At 44.4% G+C, this 15,108-nt stretch overlaps 1 protein-coding gene across 1 annotated transcript in view; it reads left to right on the top strand.

Annotated features, from left to right (window-relative positions):
• The first annotated feature begins 660 nt into the window (after positions 1–660).
• Positions 661–15,108, top strand: part of cacna1fb (calcium channel, voltage-dependent, L type, alpha 1F subunit) — a 41,042-nt gene continuing 26,594 nt past the window's right edge. The window contains exons 1-10 of the mRNA XM_035521976.1: positions 661–937; positions 3,489–3,792; positions 4,386–4,491; positions 9,153–9,292; positions 10,881–11,023; positions 11,760–11,912; positions 13,093–13,289; positions 13,464–13,567; positions 13,886–14,037; positions 14,810–14,884. Of these exons, the coding sequence (XP_035377869.1) occupies positions 916–937; positions 3,489–3,792; positions 4,386–4,491; positions 9,153–9,292; positions 10,881–11,023; positions 11,760–11,912; positions 13,093–13,289; positions 13,464–13,567; positions 13,886–14,037; positions 14,810–14,884 (1,396 nt within the window). The 5' untranslated portion in view covers positions 661–915. The remainder of the gene's footprint in view (positions 938–3,488; positions 3,793–4,385; positions 4,492–9,152; positions 9,293–10,880; positions 11,024–11,759; positions 11,913–13,092; positions 13,290–13,463; positions 13,568–13,885; positions 14,038–14,809; positions 14,885–15,108) is intronic.

Below are 15,108 nucleotides of genomic sequence, written 5' to 3'. Positions count from 1 at the left end.
GCATGTCAGGATGAGCGCACTAACAGACAGATGCCTGTGGCCGATGTAAGTCAAGCAGCTCCTGACTCGGGACAGCTAAACGCACTGCTTTCTCCTTTCTATGCCTTGGATTTGTATTGACTCGTCTGATACGCCTAAACTCGTCCGTTTCCATGTCATCTGTTACAGTTTCTATAATTGAACGTCTTAAAACCTTATTTAAGGAAATTTCTGTAAAAAACTGTTATTTTCGACTATTATGCTTTAATTTATTACAGCTTTTAGTTTTCGACTAATAGCCTTTCTTTTACTCATTTCATAACGACCTTTTATTTACTCATTTCATAACGACCCAGTGACGACCCTTTTTTTCCTGTGGATATTTGGCTAGGAGGCGTGAGGCGGCGCGTGCTCACGTGCGCTTTTGTGCCGGAGGAGAATGAAGCAGCGGTGTAAATTTTCTGTCGACGCTCCACGTATTCGTCTGCTCAGCATCCCTGCCTTTAATAAGTTTCTAGGATGTCATTCCCTTTAAACGACTCAATTTATTTAATCCTGAATTGATGGTTTAAATGCTGAGAAAAATGCAGAACGGTGGGTAGCCAGACCAAATATTTTTGTCAGTGATTTTTTTCTCTCATCGGCTACAAAGTTGCGGATTTTCTCCTGGATACTACGCATTGCACAAGGAATGCTTTTATCTGTTTCAGTTTTCTTATTTATTTGACTGTATTTGATTCTAATCGATGCTCATTGATTAAAAACAAAAAACATTGGTGACATTACATCAGGATACTGCTAAGCACCACAAAACTGCCATCCGTGCATTTGTTTCTAACAATTTCAGGGAATTTTGTTTCCCAGGAGTGACAGAGGAAACTAGACAGAAAGGATCATGCACTGTGTTGCTGTGAGGTGAAAGTCATAAAATCCGAAATGTATGAGGAGAAGCGCAAAAGTAAGTTACCAGAATAAACTCTTTTGTTTTCGACGCCTGTGATACTTAAAATGTTTACTTTTTCCAGTTTGTACAGAATGCACAGTTGCGTGTTTGGACTACCATCACGAGGCAACTTTTACGTAGAACGCAGAATCCGAAACAAACTGAGCGAACCCGAATAATTATAGGAACAAAAACGCCCAATATAGTAAGATAAGGAGAGATGGAGGTTATGCGCCCCAAGCTCTGCTGAAAACGAACTCATTTCCCTCTCACGTCACGTTCCTACGGAGCAGATATTGCTGTGCCTGACTTCATGTTGGAAGGCAGTGCATCCTTTTCACTTTTACCTTAGATCTTAATATCATTGATATATAAAATAACTTACTCTGTGAATTGTCTTCCTATGGCAACTTGGTACAATAACGGTTTCAGTCTGAAAAGCAGACCTAATACCTAATATTGTGTTTTATGTAAGTGTATCGTAAAATATGATTATTATGTAGTTCTATTGCCTAATCGTTATATTAATGTTGTTTCGACAAGGCCTAGGTCGGCTCCATGGTAATATGGCGTGAATTTCCATCAGTTCACATTGTTGTCGTCCTTTTGATGTATTTTACTATTTTATCCCCCTGGCTTTTACCTTATGAAGACGATGTCAAAAGGATCAGTAATTACAAGTGTCCTGCAAATTCTGTTTTGAATATTTTACATTATCTAGCCTCAAGTCCATGCCGTTTTTCTTTAGAGTAAGAAATGCTAGACAAGACTAAGAAATGAAACAAAAGAAAAATCTTTAGATTACCTTCTTAGATTGCCCGGAAGGCTATATTTGTGACTTAATCTTAACCTCATCTTCCTTCCCCATTATCCTTAACATTAATTTGTAATTATACTGAGGTGCTAAGGGTGTTGTGCAGGGGCAAATCCATAACATATACACTGAGGGATTTTCTTTTATGAACGCTAAATAGTACCTTTTGATTATCGTTCTTGTTTGTTGACAGTAGGCCTGTGTGGTGATCAGCATTATTAGGTATGTCATTAAGTTGCCAATTTCTCTCATCTGATACCATAAGCGCTAATGTTAGCATAAGGCTTTATGATAATAAGACATTCTTTTGTCCTGATCTAACCCTTCAGACTTTCCCCACTTCCTTTGAAGGTTCTTGTCTTTGGCCATGTTGATTTGTGACAGGCAGTTATTTTGTTTTTAAAAATGTTATTTATGAGGTGTCCAGTACAGATGCTGAAAAAGAGTTAATGTTCTCCTGACAGTATTGATGGATGTAGTGTACGCAGCAATGCAGTATGTTTTAAGGATTTTGATTTGCGGGACACTCACATAAGATTTTTCAACCCAATAAGATACTGCCAAATATTCGTAAGACAACTAAAGGTCAGGAAAGTTGGTCCAACAGGGCTACAAAGTGAGATATTGCTCTTTATCAAGAACATTTTAGAGCTTTGGAGAACATTCTAGAGGTTTGGTCCTAACATTATGAGTGCACCCTGTCTGCCTGTGCAGCCTAGTGCAGCATACATTCCTAACCCTAGTGGCATTACGTGCTCCCAGCGCTTCTGAGACTCATTTAATAGCATGTTAGATTAATTGGCCGGTTTGCATTTAGACCTAAATGGTTCTCAAATGGGTCTCTGTCAGAGTACGGCAGGCATGCTGATAGCCGGCCTGATGAAACTCCAGCACAAGTTGATTTCTTCCTCCCTCTTGTTCATTTAGCAGCTTATTGAAAGCCGCAGAGCATAACGCTATCTTTCGCTGATAAGATCTCCCTATAGTCCGGTGCTGGCGGCATGGTAGCTAATAATGAAGTTATAATTAGTTACTACAGTCAGTACTCTCTCTTTGTCTGGTCCCTCTCAGTTGATCTCACTCTCATACTCTCTCTCCGTCTTTCTCTCTCTCTCTCTCTCTCTCTCTCTTCTCTCACTCTCTCTATTAGCTAGACTAGTTGTAAGCCGACAGCTAGCCACATGAGTCCACAGGTACCAGAGTGCCTATAAACCTTTGTCCCAGGATCCTTTTCGGCTGTTCACGTTCACTTTGCTCGCATGGGGAAATAGGTCATAGCTGTCACATCTCTCCTCTGCTCAGCTACTGGAGGACTCCTCTCCCCATCAGATGCAGTATCTGATAAGCACTCCATGCTGTCAGTAGGCTCCCACATTGCCCTGAGCCACCATGCCTAATAACTTCCACTTTGTTCTGTCTTAGCTGCATCGTGCAGCAGTACGAATGATCTTTTTTTCCCAGTGGTCAGTAGGGTAACCACTGCTTCGAAGACGAGTGAAAGTAAGTGACTGTAAGGCAGATGAAGTAGTTAATTGTGTGTACCAGTGGGATGTAGTGCCCGTGGTAAATTGATATGAGGTGAAAGCTGTCTCGAGTGGGTCCTCATATGACAGCATGGGAAATATGTCAGCTTGTGCTTTCGGTCATCGAGCCTGAACTCTGGGGCTGTTACTGCTTAATGGTGAAAGACCGAGGCAGTATGGTGAGTTGGCTAACCCCAAAGACACCCCCCCACACACACACTCTCCTCAGGCAGTACGTACTCCAAAGAAGCAGGGGGTGGCGGAGCAGGTGGGGAAGAGGAGGATGATGACGATGAAGAGGAGGAGGAGGAAGAAGAGGTGGGCGACAAGACGGCGGGCGGTAGGTGCAGGATGAATCGCACGGACACGCTCAACTCCACCACCAGCTCCACTGCGGCGCAGAGGAAGAAGAGCCAGAACGCCAAGAAGCAGGCCCAGGGCTCCAGCCAATCACAGCGGGCGCCCCGGGCCCTCTTCTGCCTCAGGCTGAACAACCCTATCCGACGGGCAGCGCTCTCCATTGTGGAGTGGAAGTATCCTTCACCACACCACCACTGCTACCTCACTAAGAACAGGGCTGCGTTCTCTTAAGTGCCAGGCTTATGTTGTTATTGATTGTAAGGTGGAACCTAGGCGAGTTATGCAGAAACTAAATTGATACTAATGTAGATGCAGGTGTGAGGACTGAGAGTCTGGATCAAAGGCAGGCCCGTGAAGTGGAAAGGTCCAGAAAGATTTGTTATTTTACACAAGAAATGCTTGTTTGTTTTTGGTGAAGAACCATGGACTAGTTGGTCAGACTCTGGGCAAAGATGATTTCACAAAATGTAAAATCTTCTTTAGTTCAGGAAACAAGCCCATGATACCACACATGACTTTTCCCCATCTGTCACATGTTTAGTAATGTGGATTAATAGGCCATAGACTTAAAGATGGCTAAGAAGTGCTGATCCAGGAACAAGTTGGTCTTAATCTTGTTCTTTACAAAATTAGAAATCAAGCAGGTCTCTGGTCAGCAGACAGGGGTAACATCTACTAATTTGGCATCTGTTTACAAAGTCTAAAGATAACGTTTTTGTTTTAGAAAACATTGAAGATGCACTGCTGCCTTGACCCTACTGTTCAGACCTTTTGATGTGTTTATCCTTCTGGCTATCTTCGCTAATTGTGTGGCTCTGGGAGTGTCCAAGCCTTTTCCTGAGGATGACTCCAATGCTACTAACCACGACCTGGTGAGTACTAGCGATAAAAGCCCAAGATAATTCCCAGAACTAATATGTGTGGAACAGCTGGGCTGAGGAGCTGCTCACATGGATGAGCTATAATGTAGTTAAGTGGTACTAATAAAACATTTGGTGTTTTTGTTGTACTCCTTCATCGTTTATTTGCAGATAAGAACGCCAGACAATATAGGAACTAGGAGCTGCTGGAGTAGACGGTCAGAGTATGTGATTTTGTCCTTACATGGATCTGCATGTGGATCTGCACAGTTGTTGTTCTAGAACAAATGGGATCCTACTCAAGTTGCTGATAAGAATATTTTATACTCTGACTAAAGATTTATGGAAAATACATCTCATAATTTGTTAGAAGTATATTAAATGTAATCTCGCTTCCTACAGTTAAACGCTATAAAACACTTTACTGTACAGCAGTTAGGAGCTCCTCATTTGTGGTTTGCAGGAAAAAAAGGAAAAAAGAGAGAGAGAGAGAGAGAGAGAGAGAGAGAGAGAGAGAGAGAGAGAGAGAGAGAGAGAGAGAGAGAGAGATACCAGTCGTTACTCAGTCATGTCATGTTGGGAGAGTGCCAAGGACAATAGGGCTGAGATCTCAGGTGTCACTTCTTTGAGCTTGTTTTCCTGTGTTTGAAAAGACATGCATGTGAATGTGTGTGTGTGTGTGTGTGTGTGTGTGTGTGTGTGTGTGCGTGCAAGGCATTCATGTAATTTTTGACACAGACTATAATACCCTCTGTGTTGTTTTGCCCATATGCTGAAGTTTATTACCAAAGTTCACTGTTAGTTCAGAGTTGATACAATACAAACTGTGGCCAGAGCAGAATAATCTAAAATGTTTTCATTTGGTTTTTATAGTAGACAATGACAATTACAAATGTGTGAGATTGAATAAGAAATAGTATCAAATAATATTTGTAAGGTATGTAAGGTATGTAAAACTAATCATGTATTTTCTGAAAATCATGAATTATGGTAAATCTGAATGAATTATGGTAAATCTGAATGAATTATGGTAAATCTGTGGGCACTTTTTTTTTTACTTGACTACCATGTGAAAATCCTGCAGTACATGACTCTCTCTCATTTCCCTCCCCCATCACACACACACACACAAACACACACACACACACACACACACACACACACACACACACACACACACACACACACACACGCTGGGAAGGAGCTGAGGCTTTAAGGCTGTAGGCTGTTCAGTTCAAGCACAGGTTAATTCCAACCCTGCAACACTCTTTTAAATGTATAGGATTCCATAACCCTCCATCATTATCTGACAGCAATGGGCACGGCCCATATGGGTATTTGTAGATACTGTTTATGCAGTTAAGGAATGGCTTTGCTTTCTTGCCAGTAATTCAGTCACTGGTTTAATCCTGTTGTAAAGGCAAGACTACTAACACATAGTATCCCCATTGCCTTTTCTCATATATAGATCATAATCTCTCAGATTGTCAATAAATAAAGTTATTTTTACTTATTCCCCTCCCCTATGTTGTTCTCATATTGCTATGATGCGTCTATGGGCTGTGAGTATCACTGGTTGTCATGGTTCCTGTCTCTATGGCTGCAGTGGGATATTTTGCTGGTGGTCAGTCTTAAAGGAACACACCTTCCTGTTTGAGCATTAGTGAGCCAGCATCAGCTACATGAACTGCCACTTGCAAAGGGTGCAGAGCTCGATGCACTCCACGTCCTCAAGTCCGACATGGAAAAGACACCAAGTAGAATCCACAGATTAAAAACGGCCTGTGAGAATCATTGCTCAGCAGGGATTAGCATATCTCCCCTTTAGAACTCACTCATCCAGAGTATGTTTCCCATCCAGAATATGGATAAAAAAGCTCCCATGCCTTACAACAATTGAAGGAAGCTTTCCAGACTGATTTGATGGCATGGGAGCATAGCACAGCTACCACGCTTGGCGAATCAAGCAGTACAGCACATCGTGTGCCAGGGGAATCCCCCTGGGCTCGTGCGAGAAAGCCAAAGACCAAGAAAACTAAAGGGAATGGAGTCTAACGATGCTGCATGCAGACAGTGCGGTCAGGACCCTGGACAGCGGCGCTGTGGGCCTAGCCTTCTCGCTGGAGTCCACCGGAGCCGCTGCACCTTTTTATAGGAGTGGTGCAGCTCGCATGCGGATGCCTGACAGACACAGCGAGGCTCACCGCAGCAGCAGTGCTGTCTGGAGCACACGCAGGGGCGGCGTCCAACTGGATCAGATTACGTCAGTTCTTATTGGCTCAGTATGTTATCAGTAATGTCGCTGATGAACTGCCTCAACCTGTGGAGATTTATGTAATAGAATTAGAGCGGCCCTGGTCCTTTTCGAAACAGAACTTTTGGTTATCCCAGATTGTAGGAGGTGCGAGGGAGACAGGGAGGCCAAGTTGAGTGCCTTGCCAAAATGCACAACGCTATTTACCAGGAGAGTGACACCAGTACTAGGACTAGGACTACGACTAAGTCTAGGTCAACAGTGCACACCCTATTTGGGGATCCCTCCTCGGAAACAGGAAACAGTCACACCAAAAGACCCAACACCGTAATCCTTGTCTTTAGTAGCAAAGGCTGCTGCTGCATTCTGAGTGTTTTCGATGTTTGCATTTTTTTTTCCCCTCATCTGGTCTCCCTGTGCCACACACAAGAGGTAGAGAAGACCATTATGGAGAGAGTGGTTTTGGTAGGAGGGAGCCAGAGAGGGGAGGGGATTGTGACTGCCTGTTCGTTTGGCTGCTCTACATGTTCTTGGTCCTGATAAGCAGCTTACGCTGCTTTCCTCTCTCTCATTTCCCTCCCCCATCACACCATCATTCTCTCTCTCTCTCTCTCATACATACTTCACTTCTGATTGGATGCTTAAAGCCATATCCAAGAGTCCAGGTGCAGAGGGGAAGGGATGGTTAATCAGTGTGTGTGTGTGTGTGTGTGTGTGTGTGTGTGTGTTTACTGTGCTCTCATACAAACTGAGTTAATTCATCCCCTACTTTAACCTTCTGTATCTCTTATTGTTTAATATCCTGCACTGCCATGATATTACTGTGTTATCACCACACCAAATGGCCTACTCACACCAAGCAACTGCTGTACAGCTGAGCCAACTAAACTAAATGATCTACAACATTCTCTAAGCAAAACCTACTGGCTATTGCCACAATGCACCTGGTCATTGGAGTTATAAGTAGTAATAAGTATTCTGTTGGAAGACTGAGGACATGCAGTGGTTTGCAGATGACGGTGTGGAGGTGTGTTGGCGCTATCACGGGGCTGTAATTCTACAGGCCCTGCGCAAAGATCTAGCCAGTGCGATTGCTTGACTGAATGATTGAATATTTAAAATTGTGTCTTTTACATATTTAATTAATATTCAAATATTCATACTCCTATTTTTAAAATATTGGATTAATATTTAAATATTCAAACTTCTATTGCATGCCTACTTTCTATGTGACCCATGTGATAATCCAATATTAACCAGCCTGTGGGTGTAAGATTGCTGGGTGCAGGTTTTTCAGTTTTTCATTTTCGTTAGTGCTTTTTGCAAATATGTTTTGAAAGAAGGCTCTCCAGACAGTACAACTCTAAGGTCTGCCAGCTTGGCGGTGTTGCTGATGTCATTAATGTTGATTAAATAATAATTTCTTGGATGTCTGGAACCCCTTCAGCACTAGACTCTAAAATAAAGGGTGGCGCCTTTTCATTTAATTTAAAAAATATACTATACATTTCACTTGCCGCAATACTGCATAGGAAAATACAATCAAAATCTACAAGCAACTGTTTTTTAGAGCATGTGATGTGCCTCGTGCACAGAAAGTCATTTTATATAAAAAACAACAAAACCCCAAAAATCAACAGAAAAGTAAAAACTATTGTGTGATGTGTGCCTGCATGCATGTGTATATTCATGTGCGCACAGGTTTCTCTCTGTGTATACACTGGCAAGCTGGTCTACAGCAGCAACTGTGTGGACTGCTTTTGTCTGCCAATTTGGCCAGGCAGAACAAAGTAGAGAGGGAGTGAATCAGAGAGTGTGAGAGAGAGAGAGAGAGAGAGAGAGAGAGAGAGAAAGAGCTGATGGGGATGGTGATGAAAGATTAGTAATCCCTTGAAATGCTCATTTGAAATTCCATTTCCCAATTTTAAAGTCCAGTAGGCCTGCTCAAGACTGCCCCCCCACACACACTCATGCTCGCTCTCACACACACAAACTCTCTCTCCATCTTTCTCTCTCTCTCTCTCTCTCTCTCTCTCTCTCTCTCTCTCACACTCTCTGATTCACTCCCTCTCTACTTTACTGGACACTGCTATATGGTACCACTGCAAGTGTAAACACCCACAGGAGCTGGGCCCTGCTCTCTCTCTCTCTCTCTCTCTCTCTCTCACACACACACACACACACACACACACACACACACACACACAAGCACTCACAAACAAGCAGGTACATACATTTCTTTCCCAGGTGCCAGCATGTATTCAGGTACACACAAACATTTACACCTTTTTCTCCCCTCAGCCCCCTAAGAGTAATAAACATCTCCACTCTGCTTTCAAACACCACTTTATTTTAGAGCCTCAGTGTAATGGCGTGCGGACAGCATCTCTGACACCACCTCCATCACGCATGTCCACAGGAGCAGGTGGAGTACATCTTCCTGATCATCTTCACCATGGAGACCTTCCTGAAGATCCTGGCCTACGGTCTGGTCATGCACCCCAGCTCCTACATCCGAAACGGCTGGAACCTGCTCGACTTTGTCATCGTCATAGTGGGGTACTCTCTGACCGCCCGGGCCTGCCAGGGCGTGGGCGCAGATGCATGCTACCTATTCATTTAAGGCCTCCCTGTATTCTGTTCACACCCTGGAGTCGCACTCCTTGGCTATCACCGTGATTTATCCGACGCCTTTCGTCCTGCCGTTGCCTGCTTTCCTCTAGGTCCTCTTCTTCCTTCTCTCTCCACCCTTCCTCCACATCTCTCTCTTTCAATCCTGTATTATCTGGCCACCCCCCCACCCCCCCAGTACTATATATAGTACTGTGCAAAGGTCTTAGACTACCATTAGATTTGCTGTTTTAACAATGGTAATGACAATATATAATTTTGTCTCAGTCTTTTTATTAGAAATAAAGGAAATTTGTATGCAGTATTAACACCTTCTATAGGCTACAGTGGCAGGTATATAGTGTGACCTCCCCTTACACTTGAATGATAGCAGGAACCTGGTTCTCGATAAACATAAGTGCAATGGAACCTGAATAGAATGGTACAGTCTGTAGAAGCCCGTAGAAGCCATTTTGTTCTGAAAATTGTGTTTTGTATGTATGATTTCCTGTATTTTCTGTTTATATCTTAATAAAGCGAAAATTTATTATATATGGTCATTATACTATTGCTAAAAGAACAAATTATAGCTATATATATATATATATATAGTTTAATATATATTGTTTTATATATATATATAGTTTTATATATCTAGTTATATATATATATATAGTTTTATATATATGTAGTTTTATATATATAGTTATATATATATACATATATATAACTTTCACTCTTTCTCCCTTGTGTTATCTCTCTCTCGCTCTATCTATCTATCTATCTATCTATCTATCTATCTATCTATCTATCTATCTATCTATCTATCTATCTATCTATCTATCTATCTATCTATCTATCTATCTATCTATATAATCACTTTCTCTTTCTCTCTTGCTTATATAAATATTAAATATATATATATATATATGCATAAAGAGAGAGAAATATATCTCATTCCCTCTCTATCATTCCTGTTGTTTCTTTTTTCCTCCTATCTCCAGTTGTCTCTTAATCTGACATAGACAGTCTTGGCTCTTCACTCAGGTTTGTGTGTGTGTGCCCGGTTACTGTTGGCGTCAGTGAAATATCTTCTTACAGTCCATGCCACACTGGCTTGTGCGTGCACTTCTCTGCAGTTCTGCAGTGCTACAATGCTCAAATCTTAGGGGGGCAGTGTCAGTGAAACAGCACACAGGGGTGGAATGCCATCCGGAATTGCTCGGTCCGGGCGTGACGGATGGGGCCGACAGCTGATTACTGAGTGCCGGTATCTCCTGCTCACGAGGTCACACTAGCCTACAAACCTGTGCACAGAGTACTGCCTCACTATTAACACCCCCACCCCCACGCACCATGGTAGGGTCTGGAGGAATCGCTCTGCGAAGCCATTCCGAACAGGTGCTCTACCAAGCAGCTCTGCAAAAGGGTCCAAACTTCTGAAAGGAAGAGCATTGTCCTGACGTTCATCCGCATGTACACTTACGGTCCGTTCATGCTGCTGTGTATGTAATGCCTGTGTGTGTGTGTGTTGTAGGTTGTTTAGTGTGGTGTTGGAGACTATGACCTATAAGCCTGGAGAATCACATCACATGCCGGGGAAGCCTGGAGGCCTGGATGTGAAAGCCCTCAGGGCATTCCGAGTGCTACGACCCCTCAGACTCGTCTCAGGAGTACCCAGTGAGCCTGTGTGTCTCTGTGTGTGTGTGTGTGTGTGTGTGTGTGTGTGTGTGTGTGTGTGTGTGTGTGTGTGTGTGTGTGTGTGTGTGTGTGTGTGTGTGTGTGTGCACGCATATGTATTTGCACACAGGGATCTGCCTGTCTATATGTATGCATGTGTTATCTTTGGCTGTGTTTACATACAGAAGATGAATCAAAGCAATTTTTTTCTCCATGATCATACTGTAAATCACCAAGCACTCAGGGTCCAAATGAATCACATCAGTTATTTTCAACAATCTTCCCAAACTTCTTCTTTTACAAGAGTGTAGCTGTTCGCCTCTGGTATGCTACTAGTGCAAAGTATGTGTTAAGGAAAAAAGGCCAGTCAACCTTGGTGGTGGAGCAGTATCGCTTATGGCAGCAGTGTTTTGTGTCTTTTTTCTGTCCCATTCAGTGGCTGTAGCTCAGCAGCATGACTAAGTTTGAGCCATGATAAGTCCAGCCTCCGGATGCGCTTAACAGCTCCGTAGGGGGCTGAGTCATCACGGCAGCGCCAGGCCCTGTTATTATGCAGTAAACTGAAAGATCAGAGCATTCACGACAAATAGCTCTCAAATAACACGCAATTGCATCTAAATTGTCTATGGAAAAACAATTCCTTTTTTCCGGTCTGGGGTTAGTCTGAATATTCCGCTGATGGTTTGTGTGCGTGCGTGTGTGTGTGTTTCACACCCCTCCGTCTCTTCATCTGTAGGTCTGCAGATCGTGTTGAACTCCATAATGAAGGCTATGGTTCCTCTGCTGCATATATCCCTGCTGGTGCTCTTCGTCATTATCATCTATGCCATCATTGGCCTGGAGCTCTTCATCGGTCGCATGCACAAGACATGCTACATTAGCGGCACAGGTCACTAAGCACACTCACACATACACACACACACACACACACACACACACACACACACACACACACACACACACGTATGCTCTTGGGTCTCTTGCTCTCCTTTGCGCCCTTCTGGGGAAGAAGCCAGCTACAGCTCTCCAGGCAGCCTGGTCCTGGGTCAGTCTCTTAACTTTACTCCAGGTGGATCCCATCTCCATGTCTGCTTCTATGTCGTAGCACCAGCTATTTTTTGTGGTTGGCCTCGATTTCTCTTCCCTTGTGGGTTCCAGGTGAGGGCTTGTCGTGTAATGCAGAAAGCAGGTTTTTGGAAAATACTCAAAAGACACTGGGAATGGATTGGCCCCCCACCAATCCATTCCCAGTGTCTGGAGTATTTTGTCCTCCACTGGTTGAAGCTTTGTACGCTGCCAAAGTTCTTGGCTGCTAATGGTTTCGGGCCAGCCAGTTCAGAGAATCCTTATGATGCAAGTGTTGATGAAAATCTGGATTCTCCTCATGGTTGTGACAATGGTTCTCCAAGTCTCCGCTCCATGAAGTAAGACAGGCTTGTGTTGAAGATCCTGATCTTGGTCTTGATGTTCATGTCAGTTGATATCCATATGTCCTTTGCTAGTCCGTACTTTATCATCAGTGTCCGCTCCACCTTTCATATCAAAAATGCTTCCAAGGTGAAGTTCCCCAACTCTTTTGGTGTTTGGCCTTTTGATCTTCAAGCTCTTGTTCTCTCTCTTATGGGTGTTGAGGCCCATGGTGCTGTGCTTCCTGCATCCGTGCTGGTCTTCTCCTGTATCTGTTGAGGGGTGCAGGACAGAAGAGCCAGGTTGTCCTCAAAGTCCAAATCCTCCAGCTGCATCCAAAGAGTGCACTGGATTCTAATTTGCTTTTGCACTATGGATGTCTTCATGACCCTTGGCACATACTCTCTTGGCACAGGTCACTAGCCACACTCACACATACAGGCACACACACATGCACACACTCTCAGCACAGCTTTGCAAATGAAGTGGCAACATATTTTCCACACAGATCTTGAACTATTATTCAAGGTCTGTTAAGATAATATGACTTTCAGGACAAGCTACTGACTGGCTTTTAGTAACAGGCCTTTCTTGTCAGTTTAGAGGAGGTATGCATGTGTGCATGTAATTGCCCACTCTTTCTCTCTCTCGCTCTGCCACAGATGAGTTTGCTGATGATGACCCTGTGCCTTGCGCATTTGCTGGACATGGACGTCAGTGCATCATCAATGGCTCAGAGTGCCGGGGAAAGTGGGTGGGACCAAACGGCGGCATCACTAACTTCGACAACTTCTTCTTTGCCATGCTGACTGTGTTCCAGTGCATTACCATGGAAGGCTGGACTGACGTGCTCTACTGGGTGAGCAGCTATCTCCCTTCTGAAGCTCAGTGTTTGTTTCCAGTTACACGGTTAAGGGGCACGGCTCTTTGGACGGTCTAATTGGTATTGGTTATTGGTCAGAGAAGTTCATAGTCTCTTCTGAGTCATTGTGTGTGTGTGTGTGTGTGTGTATGTGTGTTTTGTTTTGGTCAGATGAATGATGCCATTGGTTTCGAGCTGCCCTGGGTGTACTTTGTAAGTCTGGTCATCTTTGGATCCTTCTTCGTCCTCAACCTTGTATTGGGTGTGCTGAGTGGGTAAGTGGGGCAGACCCGTGTGTGTGTGTGTGTGTGTGTGTGTGTGTGTGTGTGTGTGTGTGTGTGGTCTTGCACTGATGTGTTGTTGTTTGAGAAAAGGAGAGCTAGGTAGGTTGACTGGAGTTCATCAGTGAGGATGTTCAGGTGTTACTGTATGAAGTGCTGAGTCTAGTCCGGTATGCAAAGTCACTCTGAAATGCCAAACTGGAGACAAGGGAATGTGCCCGAGCATGTCTGTATGCTTGAGTGGCTGTCTAAGGAGCCATGCTTTTTGTGTGTGTCCATTCACAACTACTGTCTTTGTGTTTGTGTGTGTAGCGAATTCTCTAAGGAGCGAGAGAAGGCTAAAGCGCGAGGAGATTTCCAAAAGCTTCGGGAGAAGCAGCAGCTGGAACAGGACCTGTGTGGCTACATGGACTGGATCACGCAGGCCGAGGAGATTGACGAGTGTGACGAGGACAGAAACAGACGTGAGCGCTGCGGCTGTCCCGAAACCAGCTCCCGCTCCACCCTGTCCTGTGGTTCCCCCCACCTCTGTGTGCCCTCCCCTCTCTCAATCCCCTCCCCTCTCTGTCCCCTCCCCTCTCTCAATCCCCTCCCCTCTCTGTCCCCTCCCCTCTCTCAATCCCCTCCCCTCTCGGTGTCCCCTCCCCTCTCTCAATCCCCTCCCCTCTCTGTCCCCTCCCCTCTCTCAATCCCCTCCCCTCTCTGTGTCCCCTCCCCTCTCTGTATCCCCTCCCCTCTCTGTCCCCTCCCCTCTCTGTATCCCCTCCCCTCTCTGTGTCCCCTCCCCTCTCTGTGTCCCCTCCCCTCTCTCAATCCCCTCCCCTCTCTGTCCCCTCCCCTCTCTGTATCCCCTCCCTTCTGTCTCTGTCCCCTCCCCTCTCTGTACCCTCCCCTCTCTGCGTCCCCTTCCTTCTTTCTGTGTTCCCTCCCCTCTCTGTATCCCCTCCCCTCTCTGTGTCCCCTCCCCTCTCTGTGTCCCCTCCCCTCTCTGTTTCTCACAATCTGCAAAAAATAGGGAGCACATTACATAACTGTCACACAAGAACTAAAACTGGCTAGAACTTTGCAAAAATTTTTTAAATGTTTTCAAATTAGAAAATGTCAGCAACTATATCTCTGAAATTGCCCCTGTATTACATCATCATCAGCGCAGTTACAGACCGCTACGGATTTGAGAACATTCCTGTTGCAGGAGTTCTTTGCCCTCTCAGTAACACTCCTGCTCTCTTCCTTCAGGTGTGACCTTGGGTGACCTGTCTGACAAAAAGCGGGGGAAGTTCAGCTGGTTCAGTCACTCAAATGAAACCCACGGTACGGCCAATCAGAGGTAGCCGTGTCGAGAGCTCCGCCTAACTGCTAAATATAGCGCTCCTTGGTTTTGTTACATCTAATTGTGCAAAATCACATCTAGGCCTCGTCCTCTATTTGATTTGCAGTAGATGGCATGACCTGTTTCAGATGGATTGCTTTTTTCTTCCAAAACTGTGCCAGTGTGTGGCTCACATTGGAAATTCTCTCTCTCTCTCTCTCTGTCT

The sequence above is a fragment of the Electrophorus electricus genome, chromosome 23, assembly GCF_013358815.1.
Source record: "Electrophorus electricus isolate fEleEle1 chromosome 23, fEleEle1.pri, whole genome shotgun sequence".
Lineage (NCBI taxonomy): Eukaryota > Metazoa > Chordata > Actinopteri > Gymnotiformes > Gymnotidae > Electrophorus > Electrophorus electricus.
Note: the sequence above shows the minus strand (reverse complement) of the source record. Positions and strands in the feature narration are given on the sequence as shown.